The following is a 15575-nucleotide window of genomic DNA, read 5'->3' as shown; positions in this document are numbered from 1 at the left end:
TCTGGTAGAAGTTAGTAGGGATTTATATGTTTTTTATTTCATTTTCATGGTAGTTCAGAATTGGGCAGATCATGATTGAGCGTACATTCCAGCACAGTAGGTGGCGGCATGCATTTACATGATTGTTTGCTGACCGCCATGATATCATAGAATAAGAATATCCGTGCCTGCAGCGCTTAAAATGTAGATGATCTGGAACGCGCCCCATGTTTTTACAGTGCAGATTGTCCCTGCTGAAATAACTTGCGGAAGTGGTGGTCGTCCATGCTCGTGAAAAGAGGTCCTGTAGTTGGTGTTTGCTAACTATGAACTTTGAGTTTACTGGATAATTACCTAGCTGCATTTTACGCGCATAGTGTAGTTAAATTGAAGTCCATTATGGCTGGAAGTCGACTTGAAAAATTCGGAACAGTGTTCACGCGGTAGGTCAAAATGTCGTGTTGCTAGCTAGCTAACGTTAGCCAGCTTAATTTCTGTCATTCAAGGTTACTGGAGGATGCTATCTAGTTTTCTAGACCCTTTAGAGTTTTCTAGCTAAGGTTAGCTAGATACAATTTTATTTGGTGTGGGAGTGTCTTTTCAGCAACTGGTAGTCCATGCTATCAAGGCTATGGTTCCGCATAATATACATTCTAACGTTAGCTAGCTAGTCTAGCTCTTTGCATGTGAAATTGAGAATGCATTTGCTCCATTGTTTACATTTTTGCTGCTGACTCACTGGTTTCATTTTCAGAGTCAGAGATCTTATGCGTTCTGGAGTTGTCAAACAGTCTGACAAGCCCATTTGGTATGATGTATACAAGGCCTTTCCACCCAAGAAAGACCCACTTTATGTCAGACCAGTGGCCAAGATCTATGGGAAGAAAGAAGAGGCTGTGCCTGACATCTTCTACAGAGAGGATGAAATCAGAGCGTAAGCTAATTAAAGGGGTTGCCTTAAGCTTTTTACTGCCATTCAAAAGCTGTTAGAAATATACAGGTGTTGATCAGCATTGGTCTCTGTCCCAGGAAATTCTATGAGGTGTATGGAACAGGGCCCAGAGCTTTTGATCTCACCAAATCCAACTTTGTTTCAACATGCCAAAGGTATGGGCAATAAATCAAATTGATCATAGGTTCATCAAGTTTTAGGATTCCTCATACAATGCTGGATCCTAACTTCTGCAGTTCTATAAAGTGTTTTTTTTTTTCTTCCTTCGTGTAGGTTTGTGGAGAAGTATACAGAGTTGGAGAGCTGGGGAGAGCTGGAGAAACAGTCCCTGTTTGAGGAGACTGGGAAAGCTCTCCTTGCTGAGGGCTTAGTATTAAGGAGGAGGGGTGGTCCTGCGGTGAGTAGACTGTTCAAATGATACAACTCAATCATTTTAATGCTGACTGCCTGTTTTCCAAATACTCTATAGACAGACATACTACATGACCAAAAGTATGTGGACTCCTACTCATCAAACATCTCATTCCAAAATCATGGGCAGTAATATGGAGTATTAAATGTTTTCCACTAGATGTTGGAACATTGCTGCGGGGACTTGCTTCCATTCAGCTACAAGAGCATTCGTGAGGATGGGCTCTGATGTTGGGCGACTAGGCCTGGCTCGCAGTCGGTGATCCAATTCATCCCAAAAGTGTTGGGTGTGGTTGAGGTCAGGGCTCTGTGCAGTCCAGTCAAGTTCTTCCACACCGATCTCGACAAACCATTTCTGTATGGATCTCACTTTGTGCACCGGGGCATTGTCATGCTGAAACAGGATTGGGCCTTCCACAAACTGTAGCCACAAAGTTGAAAGCACACGATCGTCTACAATGTCATTGTATGCTGTAGCGTTAACATTTCCCTTCACTGGAACTAAGGGGCCTAGCCCGAACCATGAAAAACAGCCCCAGTACAGTTGGCACTATGCATTGTGGCAGGTAGTATTCTTCTGGCATCCACCAAACCCATATTCATCCGTCGGTCTGCCAGATGGTGAGGCGTGATTCATCACTCCAGAGAAAAGTTTCCACTGCTCCAAAGTCCAATGGCGGTGAGCTTTACACCACTCCAGCTGACACTTGGCATTGCCCATGGTGATCTTAGGCTTGTGTATGGCTGTTCGGCTATGGAAACCCATTTCATTAAGCTCCCGACTAAGTTGTGCTGATGTTGTTTCCAGAAGCTGTTTGGAACTCGGTAGGGAGTTTTGCAACTGAGGACAGACAAATTTTACCCACTTCACAGCACTCGGTGGCCCTGTTCCATGAGCTTGTGTGGCCTACCACTTCGCAGCTGAGCCATTGTTGCTCCTAGACGTTTCCACTTCACAATAACAGTACTTAAAGTTGATCGTGGCAGCTCTAGCAGGGCAGAAATTTGACGAACTAACTTATTGGAAAGGTGACGATCTATGACAATGCCACGTTGAAAGTCACTGAGCTCTTCAGTAAGGCCATTCTACTGCCAATGTTTATCTATGGAGATTGCATGACTGGTGCTCAATTTTATACAGCAACAGGTGTGGCTGAAATAGTCGAATCTACTAATTTGAAGTGTTAACTTTTGCATATACAGTAACTGTCAAAAGTTTTGAAACACCTACTTGTTCAAGGGTATTTCTTTATTTTTAAACTATTTTCTACATTGTTGAATAATAGTGAAGACATTAACTATGAAATAACACACATGGAATCATGTAGTAACCAAAAGTGTTAAACAAATCAATGTATGAGATTCTTCCAAGTAGCCACCCTTTGCCTTGATGACAGCGTTGCACATGCTTGGCATTCTCTCAACCAGCTTCACCTGGAATGCTTTTCCAACAAGCTTCACCTGGAATGCTTTTCCAACAGTCTTGAAGTTCCCACATATGCTAAACACTTGTTGGCTGCTTTTCTTTCACTCTGTGGTCCAACTCATCCCAAACCATCTCAATTGGCTTAAGGCCGGGTGATTGTGAATGCCAGGTTGTCTGATGCAGAACTCCATCACTCTCCTTCTTGGTCAAATAGCCCTTACACAGTATGGAAGTGTTGGGTGATTGTCCTGTTGAAAAACAAATGATTGTCCCACTAAGCGCAAACCAGATGGGACGGCGTGTTGCTGCAGAATGCTGTGGTAGTTATGCTGGTAAAGTGTGCCTTGAATTCTAAATAAATCACTGACAGTGTCACCAGCAAAGCACCCCCACACCATCACACATCCTCCTCAACGGTTCACGGTGGGAGCCACACATGCGGAGATCATCCGTTCACCTACTCTACGTCAAACAAAGACATGGCGGTTGGAACCATAAATCTCACATTTTTATTCATCAGACCAAAATACCAGTGGCAATCTATCCAATGTCCATTGCTCTTGCTTCTTGGCCCAAGCAAGTCTCTTCTTATTATTAGTGTCCTTTAGTAGGGGTTTCTTTGCAGCAATTCGACCATGAAGGCCTGATTCACGCAGTCTCTGAACAGTTGATGTTGAGAAGTCTGTTACTTGAAGCATTTATTTGAGCTGCAACTTCTGAGACTGGTAACTCTAATGAACGTATCCTCTGCTGCAGAGGTAACTCTGGGTCTTCCTTTTCCTGTGGCGGTCCACATGAGAGCCAGTTTCATCATAGCGCTTGATGGTTTTTGTGACTGCACTTGAAGAAACTTTCAATGTTCTTAATTTTACAGATTGACTGACCTTCATGTCTTAAAGTAATGGACTGTCACTTCTCTTTCCTTATTTGAGCTTTTCTTGCCATAATATGGACTTATATGGATTTGACCAAATCTTCTATATAACACCCATACCTTGTCACAACACAACTGATTGGCTCAAACACATTATGGAAAGACATTCCACAAATTCACTTTTAACAATTAACACCTGTTAATTGACATGCACCTCATGAAGCTTGTTGAGAGAATGCCACGAGTGTTAAAATCTGTTATCAAGGCAAAGGGTGGCTACTTTGAAGAATCTCATATAAATATTTTTTGGTTACTACATGAATCCATATGTGTTATTTCATAGTTTTGATGTCTTCACTATTATTCTACAATGCAAAAATAAAGAAAAGCCCTGGAAGTAGGAGTAGGGCTGTCAATCTTTGAATGGTCCTGTATAGTGTATATACTAATCACTTACAAACATGAGACCTTCTGTTTTGTAACAATGGCTGCACTTTTGCCGATTGACCTGCAGGTGGCGTCAGCGACCAGGGATCCAGTGTTGGGCATGAAGCTGACTGACATGCTGGCGGAACTGCAGACAGATGCACCTGGCGAAACACCGACACCAGGAGAAGAGACACAAGCACCAGTGACTCCACAGTAGGCCTCTGCAACATGGCTTCAACCACACTCTTCACCTAGATGGAACCCACAGGAGGTTGGTGGCACCTTAATTGAGGGGGGGGGGCTTGTGGTAATGGCTGGAGCTTATTAAGTGGAATGTTCTCAAATACATCAAACGCATGGTTTCCATGTGTTTAATGCCATTCCATTTGCTCCGATCCAGGCATTATGAGCCGTCCTCCCCTCAGCAGCCTTTACTGATGGAACCAACCATCCACCTCCACTGACTAAAAAGGGACTTTCAGTATCTGTCCAACACTAGACTGATACTTCTCAGTCCAGACTTTCTGAACAATGGATCAACAAGAAAGACTTCTTGTTCAGTGTTTCTGGGTGGGCCTGGGCAGCTTTCACAACCCTCTATCTTGACTGCAGGTTTTTGACCGGTAATGTGTAGGATTCCAAGTTATTGTACATTTCTGGTCTGGAACCTTGTAAGACTGATGTTATGCATAAGGCTGTAAATGCATATTCAGTGTGTGTAATATATACTGTGTGTCCTACTGAACTCTTGAGTATTCACTTGCAAGATGATGCTTACGTTGCAGTGTGCTTTGACTTTCGACAGGCCACCCCTGTTGATAGGTGACATCGCTGTGATTATCGATTGGCACCGAGTGATCAGTAAAGTAATTATATATATTCTAGAATGTGGCCTCTTTTCCATTTTTCCTCTGTCGCTCACCCTCCGTTATCTTTCAGTCACGCTGTAGAACACTCATGCAAGACAAGCAAGCTGTGAGTGAGTGTTGATATTGCATTCTCCATTTGCTGCTGTGACAGTCTAATTCAGCAGTGTCTGCTGCCTGAGCTTCTGGGATGAAATGGAGATATTAATGCCGTATTGCTTCAGAGAAATACCACTGAGCACATAACCACATCAGCCGACTGGGGATGAGTAAATAAGCATCACAGGTGCCACATTAAAAGAAATGCAAGGTAACATCTGTGGAAGGTATTCCACCAGATAGGAAAGGATTGACATCAACACCTACACACTGAATGATTGATAATTAAACTCCACAACTATATTTAAATGAAGATTAGTTTCTACTGCCACAATTCAAATGAGCACCACACCAACATTGCATATTGTTCTGAACATAATCTTGGCATATGTGTTTTTCCATGCGTATTTCAGATTCAATAACATCTCAAAGCACACCAGAATAACATGCCAAGTAACCAGTTGTTAGAACCTCTGCAGGTTACCTTTTCTCTTCTCTCTAATCAGAATGATCATCGGTCTTCCTGTTCTCAGTGCTTGCAGAGACTTTAATCCACTATATGACCTTGCAGCCCTGCAGTTCAACTGCTATTTGAAAAGAAATCTAAACAGCGCTTATATCTAGAGCCTTGGCTTTGATATAGAGAAGTACTGGTCGGGGTTATTTGCTCTGGAATAAAACTTGCACCCATGACCGTTTTCCCAGTTCCAAAGTCCCCCCTCCACCATCTTTTCTACGAGATGACCTTGGCGGTGTTTCTCATTATCAGCCGTCTTTCTGTTTATCAAAAGAGAACTGTCCATCTCAGTCTATTCTGCGCTTGCATGGAGAGGAGAAATGATATCACCAGAGTAATGGAATGGGTGATTGTCTGCACACAGTCAGAGAAAGCAATTCTGTGGCAGATGGATGGCTAGACTATCTGAGGGCCTAATGAACAGAAAGGAGGGATAGAATCAGAGAGAGAGGTAGAGAAGGGAAAGAATCGGAAGGAGGGAGAGTAGGGTTCGGAATGAAGAACAATCCTTGTCTGTCTGCCGAATCCACAGGCGTAGAGGGGAGAAACGGACACTCAGTTGCATCAAACTGTGGTTTGATGCAATCCTCAAAGATGTGATTTTTGCACTGTTTTCCTTTATCTTGAGGGTTAAATAATATAGTTTCTGTAGAGGTGTGGGTGAGCATATACAGTTGAAGTCGGAAGATTACATAATTTAAGTTTCACAATTCCTGACATTTAATCCTACTAAAAATTGTCTTGGGTCAGTTAGGATCACCACTTTTTTTTAAGAATGCGACATGTCAGAATAATGGTAGTGATTTTATTTTTTTCAATTACATTTCCAGTGGGTCAAGTTTACATACACTCAATTAGTATTGGGTAGAATTGCCTTTTAAATTGCTTAACTTGGGTCAAACGTTTTGGGTAGCCTTCCACAAGCTTCTCACAATAAGTTGGGTGAATTTTGGCCCATTCCTCCTGACAAAGCTGGTGTAACTGAGTCCGGTTTGTATGCCTCCTTGCTTGCACACAACTTTTTAAAGTTCTGCCCACAAATTTTCTACAGGATTTGAGGTCAGAGTTTTGTGATGGCCACTCCAATACCTTGACTTTGTTGTCCTTAAGTTCTTGCGTCGAGCAATCCCATATCCGGGAGCGTAATCATAGCCTCAAGCTCATTACCATAACGCAACGTTAACTTCATGAAAATCGCAAATGATATGAAAGAAATATATTCACTCACAAGCTTAGCCTTTTGCTAACAACACTGTCATCTCAGATTTTCAAAATATGCTTTTCAACCATAGCTACACAGCATTTGTGTAAGAGTATTGATAGCTAGCATAGCATTAAACCTAGCATTCAGCAGGCAACATTTTCACAAAAACAAGAAAAGCATTCAAATAAAATAATTTACCTTTGAAGAACTTCGGATGTTTTCAATGAGGAGACTCTGTTAGATAGCAAATGTTCAGTTTTTCCAAAAATATTATTTGTGTAGGAGAAATCGCGCTGTTTTGTTCATCACGTTTGGCTAAGAAAAAGAAAAAAAAATTCAGTCATTACAACGCCAAACTTTTTTCCAAATTAACTCCATAATATCGACAGAAACATGGCAAACGTTGTTTAGAATCAATCCTCAAGGTGTTTTTCACATCTATTCGACGATAAATCATTCGTGGCAGTTGGGTTTCTCCTCTGAAGCAAATGGAAAAATAGACGCAGCTGGAGATTACGCAATAATTTCGACGGAGGACACCAAGCGGGCACCTGGTAAATGTAGTCTCTTATGGTCAATCTTCCAATTATATGCCTACAAATACGTCACAATGCTGCAGACATTTTGGGGAAACGACAGAAAGTGTAGGCTCATTCCTGGCGCATTCACAGCCATATAAGGAGACATTGGAACACAGCGCCTTCAAAATCTGGGGTATTTCCTGTTTGAAATTTCATCTTGGTTTCGCCTGTAGCATCAGTTCTGTGGGACTCACCGATAATATCTTTGCAGTTTTGGAAACGTCAGTTTTCTTTCCAAAGCTGTCAATTATATGCATAGTCGAGCATCTTTTCGTGACAAAATATCTTGTTTAAAACAGGAACGTTTTTTTATCCAAAAATGAAAAGAGCGCCCCCTATATCGAAGAGGTTAAACCATTTTGCCACAACTTTGGAACTTCCTGACTGATGTCTTTAGATGTTGCTTCAATATATCCACATCATTTTCCTTCTCATGAAGCCATCTATTTTGTGAAATGCACCAGTCCCTCCTGCAACAAAGCACCCCCACATCATGAAGCTGCCACCCCCGTGCTTCACGGTTAGGATGGTGTTCTTCGGCTTGCAAGCATCCCTCTTTTTCCTCCAAACATAACGATGGTCATTATGGCCAAACAGTTTTATTTTTGTTTCATCAGACCAACATTTTTTGTTTCATTTCTCCAAAAAGTACTATCTTTGTCCCCATGTGCAGTTGCAAACCGTAGTCTGGCTTTTTTATGGCGGTTTTGGAGCAGTGGCTTCTTCCTTGCTGAGCAGCCTTTCAGGTTATGTTGATATTGGACTCGTTTTACTGTGGATATAGATACTTTTGTACCCGTTTCCTCCAGCATCTTTACAAGGTCCCTTGCTGTTGTTCTAGGATTGATTTGCATCAAAGTACGTTAATCTCTAGGAGACAGAATGTGTCTCCTTCCTGAGCAGTATGACTGCTGCGTGGTGTTTATACTTGGTACTATTGGTGTTTATACTTGCGTACTATTGTTTTTACAGATGAACGTGCTACCTTCAGGCGTTTGGAAATTGCTCCCAAAGATGAACCAGACTTGTGGCCTACAATTTTTGTCTTTGCTAATTTCTTTTGATTTTCCAATGATATCAAGCAAAGAGGCACTGATTTTGAAGGTAGGCCTTGAAATACATCCACAGGTACACCTCCAATTTACTCAAATTATGTCAATTAGCCTATCGGAAGCTTCTAAAGCCATGACATCATTTTCTGGAATTTTCCAAGTTGTTTAAAGGCACAGTCAACTTAGTGTATGTAAACTTCTGACCCACTGGAATTGTGATGCGGTGAAATAATCTCAGTAATTTTTTCCAACAATTGTGTCATGCACAAAGTAGAGGTCCTAACCGACCTGCCAGAACTATAGTTTGTTAACAAGAAATTTGTGGAGTGGTTGAAACACTTAGGTTTGACTCATTAAAACTCGTTTATGTAAACTTTCGACTTCAACTATAGCCTACTGAATAGTCTGACATGCTTTCTGTATGTGTTGTATGGTTGAGTTTGTAAGTTCCAGGTGGAGAAATGCGGAGAGCAACCATTGTGTTAAGATGGAATTAATACAATGAACTTCACGAAGGAGGCCTTTAACAAGAGAAACACTGTCTGGAAGTAGATGGCTTCTTGGCAGCAGCCACAAGATTTCTCAATATTTCCTTTCAAATGGTATTTTCAGGCAGGTAATACATTTTTTTCCTGCCAGGCTTCTGGCAAGGATCTCTGGATACAAATTATTCCAATTGAGCATGGACTGAAAGTTAATTGATCAAAATGCCATTCTCTCTGTCATTGGAGTGTGAGTGTGGATAACAGTTTACTGCTTCTGACATAGTTTTCTAAAGAAGCTGTGGAGGAGACTAGATACAGAATTAATCTTGAAGTGAAAAGTGTTTGGGGAGAGAATTCTGCTTGAGGGCGGTGTTCTGTTTTATACAGTGCTTTTGAAAAGTTTTCAGACACCTTGACTTTTTTTTTAGGTTACAGCCTTATTCTAAAATGTATTACATTGAGGAAAGAAATCAATATACATACAATACAAATTGAAAACAGGTTTAGATTAGATTTTTTTTTTGAATAAAAAAAGTTAGAATTAATTGAAATATCACATTTACATAAGTATTCAGACCCTTTACCTAAGTACTTTGAAGCACCTTTGGCAACAATTACAGCCTCAAGTCTTCTTGGGTATGTCGCTACAAGCTTGGCACACCTGTATTTGGGGAGTTTCCCATTTTTCTCTGAAGATCCTCACAAGCTCTGTCAGGTTTTATTGGGAGCATTGCTGCACAGCTATTTTCAGGTCTCCAGAGATGTCCGGGCTCTGGCTGGGCCACTCATGGACATTCAGAGACTTCAGAGTCCTGAAGCCACTCCTGAGTGTCTTGGCTTTGTGCTTAGTCGTTGTCCTGATGGAATGTAACCTTCGCCCCAGTGAGGTTCTGATCGCTCTGGAGCAGGCTTTCGTCAAGGATCTCTCCATTACTTTGCTCTGTTCTCTTTGCCTCGATCCTGACTAGTCTCCCAGTTCCTGCCGCTGAAAAACACCCCCACAGCATTGTGCTGCCACTACCATACTTTACCGTAGTGATGGTGCCAGGTTTCCTCCAGCCGTGATGCTTGGCGTTCAGGCCAAAGTTCAGTCTTGGTTTCATCAGACCAGATCTTGTGTCTCATGGTCTGAGTGTCTTTAGTTGCATTTTGGCAAACTCCAAACGGGCTGTCACGTGCCCTTTTTACTGAGTGTCTTCCGTCTGGCCACTCCACCATAAAGTCTTGATTGGTGGAGTGCTGCAGAGATGGTTGTCCTTCTAGAAGATTCTCCCATATATACAGAGGAACTCTAGAGATCTAAGTGACCATCAGGTTCTTGGGCACCTCCCTGACCAAGGCCCTTTTCCCCAGATTGCTCAGTTTGGCCTGGCGGCCAGCTCTAGGAAGAGTGTTTGCTGGTTCCAAACTTCTATTTAAGAATAATTTAGGCAACTGTGTTTTTGGCATTCTCCAGATCTGTGCCTCGACACAATCCTGTCTCGGAGCTCTACGGACAATTCCTTCGACCTCATGGCTTGGTTTTTGCTCTGACATGAGACCTTCTATAGACAGGTGTGTGCCTTTCCAAATCATGTCCAATCAATAGCATTTACTACAGGTGGACATCAATGAAGTTGTAGAAACATCTCAAGGATGATCAATAGAAACCGGATGCAACTGAGCTCAATTTCTAGTCTCAGAGCAAAGGTTCTGAATACTTATGTAAATAATGTATTGTTTATTTGTACTACATTTGCAAACAATTCTAAACCTGTTTTTGTTTGTGGGGTATTGTGTATCGATTGAGGATTTATTTATTTTTTCATCCATTTTAGAATAAGGCTGTAACAAAATGTGGAAAAAGTCAAGGAGTCTGAATACTTTCCAAAGGCACTGCATGTAACCACAACTATTCTTACTTGTTTTACACCTGGTTGGTTGTCAAATGTGATCAGTGGTAGAAAATAAAACCGAATTCATTAAATATGTAACAATGTATTTTCTCAATGTTGGGTAGCCTAGGTTGTGTAAATTATATAATTGAATGTCGTTTTAATTATGTTTTGTAAAGGGCTGTAGAGTCACTGTATATACTGTACCATAGCCTATATACAATAGAACATTCAATAATTCATTCAATGGCTTTATTTACATTTTTCCATATTCATAAATGGGTCGAAATGTAAATTGAACTTTCTCTTCAATGCTTTCTCCCACTCTGTCTTTTTCTTCCTGCTCACTGGCAGTGCTGTCACAAAGCTATCTCATCTCATTGGCATTATACAGTCGGTGTCTGAAACTGTCTTAATTGTTTTGCCTTTCTATTGCTTACGATAAAGCCTGGCTTGTCAGTCACTTTGGCGGATAACTGTATCACAATTTGCAAGACAGTGGGGTGAGGGAGTTTAAATATTTTTTTAATGTCATGTTTTATTTTTTACATTTGATATCCTACCTACCCAGAAGTCATTATGTCCTTATCATACCATCCCTTTCCACCTTAAACAGCCTAAAGTTTGACAGTGTTTCACTTGATGTGTAGTTTTACCTGGAAGTGCTATTGATTTGGGCTGGGCAATTATAACACAACAGTTCATACTCATGTTAATCTTGCATATAAAAAGGGTATGTAAACATATAAAAATAGGCGTTCAAACAGCCAGAATTAAAATCGACAAGCCAATTTCAGTGGTCAACAAATTGGACTCAAATGGCAAGCCTAATTAATGTTATTTGCTTCTGTTTGTGGACCGACTGACTGACAGCTGCATGTACAGGAAAACACCCACGCACTCACTGGAGTGTCGGCAGCACACTCTCACTTTTTCTTGGACCAATATTCAGAGCCCTAAAGTATGGTTGTAGTTTGAAGAGTTAGGAGTTAGCAGGTAACTTTGGTTGAGTTTAACTTTGGATAACCGGTACCATGAAAGTAGTTCAGTTGGAGTCGGGTAAATATCTATAGCAACGAATCCTTAACCTGATCTAGGTTAGATCTTAACTCGGGGCTAACTAATTTATCTTGAATGAAGTGTCTGAGCTGTGAGTTGAAGACCAATTAGCCTCAATCAGATTCCCTCCTGTTCTATCTTTTCTAAGAAATACTAAAGAAAATGTATGTTTTAAAGAACAGTTTATTAAAGTTAACCACAGTATACAAGTATTGTCCAATCAATTAAATGTATTTATGAAGCCCTTACATCAGCCGGCATCACAAAGTGCTGTACAGAAGATTAGAGAGAACATACTTAAATTCACACAGGACACTGGATAAGACAGGAGAAATACTCCAGATATAACAAACTGCCCTAGCCCCCCCGACACACGTACTACTGCAGCATAACTACTGGAGGGGTCAGGAGACACTGTGGCCCCGTCCGACGATACCCCCGGACAGGCAGGATATAAACCCACCCACTTTGCCAAAGCACAGCCCCCACACCACTAGAGGGATATCTTCAACCACCAACTTACCATCCTGAGACAAGGCAGAGTATAGCCCACAAAGAGCTCTGCCACGGCACAACCCACGGCAGGCCTTTCCATAAAAATGAAGCTCTATAGGAGAAAGCCCTGCCTCCAGCTGTTTGCTTAAAAATTCTAAGGCCAGTAAGGAGGCCTGCGCCTTGTGACCGTAGCGTACGTGTAGGTATGTAACGGCAGGACCAAATCGGAAAGATAGGTAGGAGCAAGCCCATGTAATGCGTTGTAGGTTAGCAGTAAAACCTTGAAATCAGCCCATGCCTTATTAATAGGAAACCAGTGTAGAGAGGCTAGCACTGGAGTAATATCACATTTTTTGGTTCTAGTCAAGATTCGAGTAGCTATGTTTAGCACTAACTGAAGTTTATTTAGTGCTTTATCCAGGTAGCCGGAAAGTAGAGCATTGCAGTAGTCTAACCTATAAGTGACAAAAGCATGGATTAATTTTTCACAATTTTGGACAGAAAGTTTCTGATTTGTGCAATGTTATGTAGATGGAAAAAGCTGTCCTTGAAACAGTCTTGATATGTTCACCAAAAGAGAGATCAGGGTCCAGAGTAACGCTGAGGTCCTTCACAGTTATATTTGAGGCTGTACAACCATAAAGATGAATTGTCAAATTCAACAGAGGATCTCCCGCTTTCCCACTGCTGTGCGTCCCCTAAGTGGTTACGTGGCCTCGGATACAATATGCCACACACTTGCAAAGGTTGCGTAATCATCCACTTCATTTGAGGAAGACCACTGATTTAAATATTTTATTAATCAAATGTGTTTTGGGGTGTTAAAATACTATCGCATTACACATTTACTCCATGCACATTAAAATTGTAGTATTACTTAATACAATTATTTGATCAATGGGAGTGAAAAAATGTGCTGTGCATTGATAACCTCACCAAAGTAATAACATAAATACGGCACTTTTTAAAATGATTTCACACAATAGCCTGCTGATTTTGCAAGACCTTTTCTTTCATTTCGATTCCAGCACAAATTCAAATGTGACATTGACTTGCCCATGTGGATGGATGTTTAAGAATGGTCTCAGTTATTAGTTAAGCGTTCGATTAGCCACGTGCAAATTCCACAAGCAGCTACAAACCTGCTAGAGTTAGCGGCAGGTTGACATGCAAAATCCGCCAACGTAGTACAAATGAAGCCTGAGCTGGAATGGGATGCCAACTGAAGCTGGCTAGGGTTAGAAAACCCTGATTTAGATCAAGCTTTCTTCGTAGTATACCCCTCTGGCTGTGTCGACTCCAATGATGAGATATTGATTGGCTGAGAAATGTCATTGTTGAATAATAACCCCGGGCTATGAGGATTTCGCCCATTGTAGAGAGAGATTGAAAGTGAGAGCTTTCTCAGCCACTGGGTGGCACCCCAATCATACACGGAGTATTTCTCCCTTTTTGGGGTCTACCCATGCACATGCACATACACAACACAGTTCAGTGAGTAATTGTCATCTGTGGCAAATTGAAGGGCAGATGCTTGTTCCAGTGTTCTTCCTATTTAAATGATCTTGTCAATATTTTTTGCAAGGCCTTGGTTTTCCTCCCCCTACCTGTGACTGAGTTTGGATTTAGTAAATGTATAATAAATAGGAGAAAAGGACACGTGATTTATCAACATCTGTCACTTATTTTGTCAGTACAAGTACTTTGCAAGGGAGAAGGGTTCACAAAATATCTAATGTGGGAGAGCATGCCTGTCATTTGTGTATGTATAGCATGCATTTTAAGACATCCTCCTTAAATACAGCTTGAAATTCAGTTTACTTCAGTTGCAACATCCTTTTGTAAGGTAAGTCATCCATCCAATACATTTCTTTCCCCAAGGCACCATAACTCCTCTGTCAGAGAGCATAGCCGCAGGAAGTACGGGTGCTGCGTGCCTGATAAATCAATATATATATATATATTTTTTTTTGTAAAACATTTTTAGTCCAACAAATGAATAAATCTGGTCTTTATTACTGCTCTATAACAGAGTCAGCTGTGATTAAGGTTCTGGGCAGGGTGGAGGCCAGCTAGTGGTGACTGTTTAACAGTCTGATGGCCTGGAGATAGAAGTTGTTTCTCGGGCCCAGCTTTGATGCACCTGTACTGTCTCCACCTTTCTAGATGGTAGTGGGCTTTGGTGATCTTGGCCTTCCTGTTACACTGGGTGATGCGTTGCATTGACCGTACCACCCTCTGGAGAGCCCTGCGGTAGCGGACGGTGTAATTGCCATACCAGGCAGTGATGCAGTCCGACAGGATGCTCTCAATGGTGCATCTGTAGAAATTTGTGAGGGTCTCTGGGGGGCCAAGTCTAATTTCTTCAGCCTCCCGATGTTGAAGAGAGTCTGTTGCGCCGCCTTCACCACCAGGTCTGTGTGAAGGGACCATTTCAGGTTGTCGGTGATGTGCACACTTGAACTGCGGTCCTGTCGATGTGGATGGGAGGTTCATCATCAGCTTCTTTGTTTAGTTGACATTGAGGGAGAGGTTATTTTCCTGGCACCACTCTCACCTCATCCCTGTAGGCTGTTTCATCGTCAGTGTCCAAAACATTTTGCATTAATCTAAATGCATGAGAATTTACAACAAATTCTTGTTTTCAATGACTGCCTAGGTGTGTTAACTGCCTTGTTCAGGGGCAGAACGACAGATTTTTTTTACCTTGTCAGCTCGGGGATTTGATCTTGCAACCTTTCAATTACTAGCCCAACGCTCTAACCACTAGGCTACCTGCCGCCCGACTTGCTTCAGAAAGACTACAGTATGAGGCTACCTACCGTACATGAACATGCAAAATGACTAGCTTCTGGGATTAGCCACTAAGTTTCCAAGGATAATAGAGACTGACACAGTCACTTAGCACGGTAACGTTCTGTGTTCCATTAATTAGATTACATTAGGCCAACTGGGAAACTGGGTGGGCTTGGAGGATAATACTGTCACCCTGAATGGTTTGCTTGATCTGGCTCTAAAACCTGCACCTGAATTATATTGTTATTTTTTACAAAACCACTATGCCATATGTAAAATAATATGAATTGAGTTTAAAATCTTGTTTTTGCAGTGTGTGGAGAGCATTCTCTCACTTCCTTAGTGCCACTGTCCTGGCTCTATGTGCACACATCAGTTTGATTGAGTGCAGCAACCATCTCCTACTTGGCAACTGGGAAGCATTCATCTTTGACATGTCCAATACCACCCTTGTCCACATCAGTCTAGTTGTTCAA

The 15575-nt window shown here is 41.6% G+C and overlaps 1 protein-coding gene across 2 annotated transcripts; it reads left to right on the top strand.

Moving 5' to 3' along the window:
- Positions 1-202: 202 nt before the first annotated feature.
- Positions 203-4958, top strand: mrps23 (mitochondrial ribosomal protein S23). Of its 2 annotated transcripts, XR_002955800.2 has the most exons (6): positions 203-422; positions 734-913; positions 1009-1086; positions 1205-1328; positions 4157-4342; positions 4472-4958. XR_002955800.2 is itself a non-coding variant. In XM_024443178.2 (5 exons), exons 1-5 carry the CDS (start codon positions 379-381, stop codon positions 4286-4288), a joined length of 558 nt encoding a protein of 185 aa, XP_024298946.1. In that variant the 5' UTR covers positions 203-378; the 3' UTR covers positions 4289-4958. The 2 variants fall into 2 exon arrangements, 1 of the variants encoding a protein (XP_024298946.1); XM_024443178.2 differs by having other exon boundaries at positions 4157-4958.
- The last annotated feature ends 10617 nt before the right edge of the window (positions 4959-15575 follow it).

The sequence above is a fragment of the Oncorhynchus tshawytscha genome, linkage group LG06 (assembly GCF_018296145.1).
Source record: "Oncorhynchus tshawytscha isolate Ot180627B linkage group LG06, Otsh_v2.0, whole genome shotgun sequence".
NCBI classification, from domain to species: Eukaryota; Metazoa; Chordata; class Actinopteri; order Salmoniformes; family Salmonidae; genus Oncorhynchus; species Oncorhynchus tshawytscha.
The sequence above is the reverse complement of the archived record's forward strand: the minus strand, read 5'-3'. Positions and strand labels throughout refer to the sequence as shown.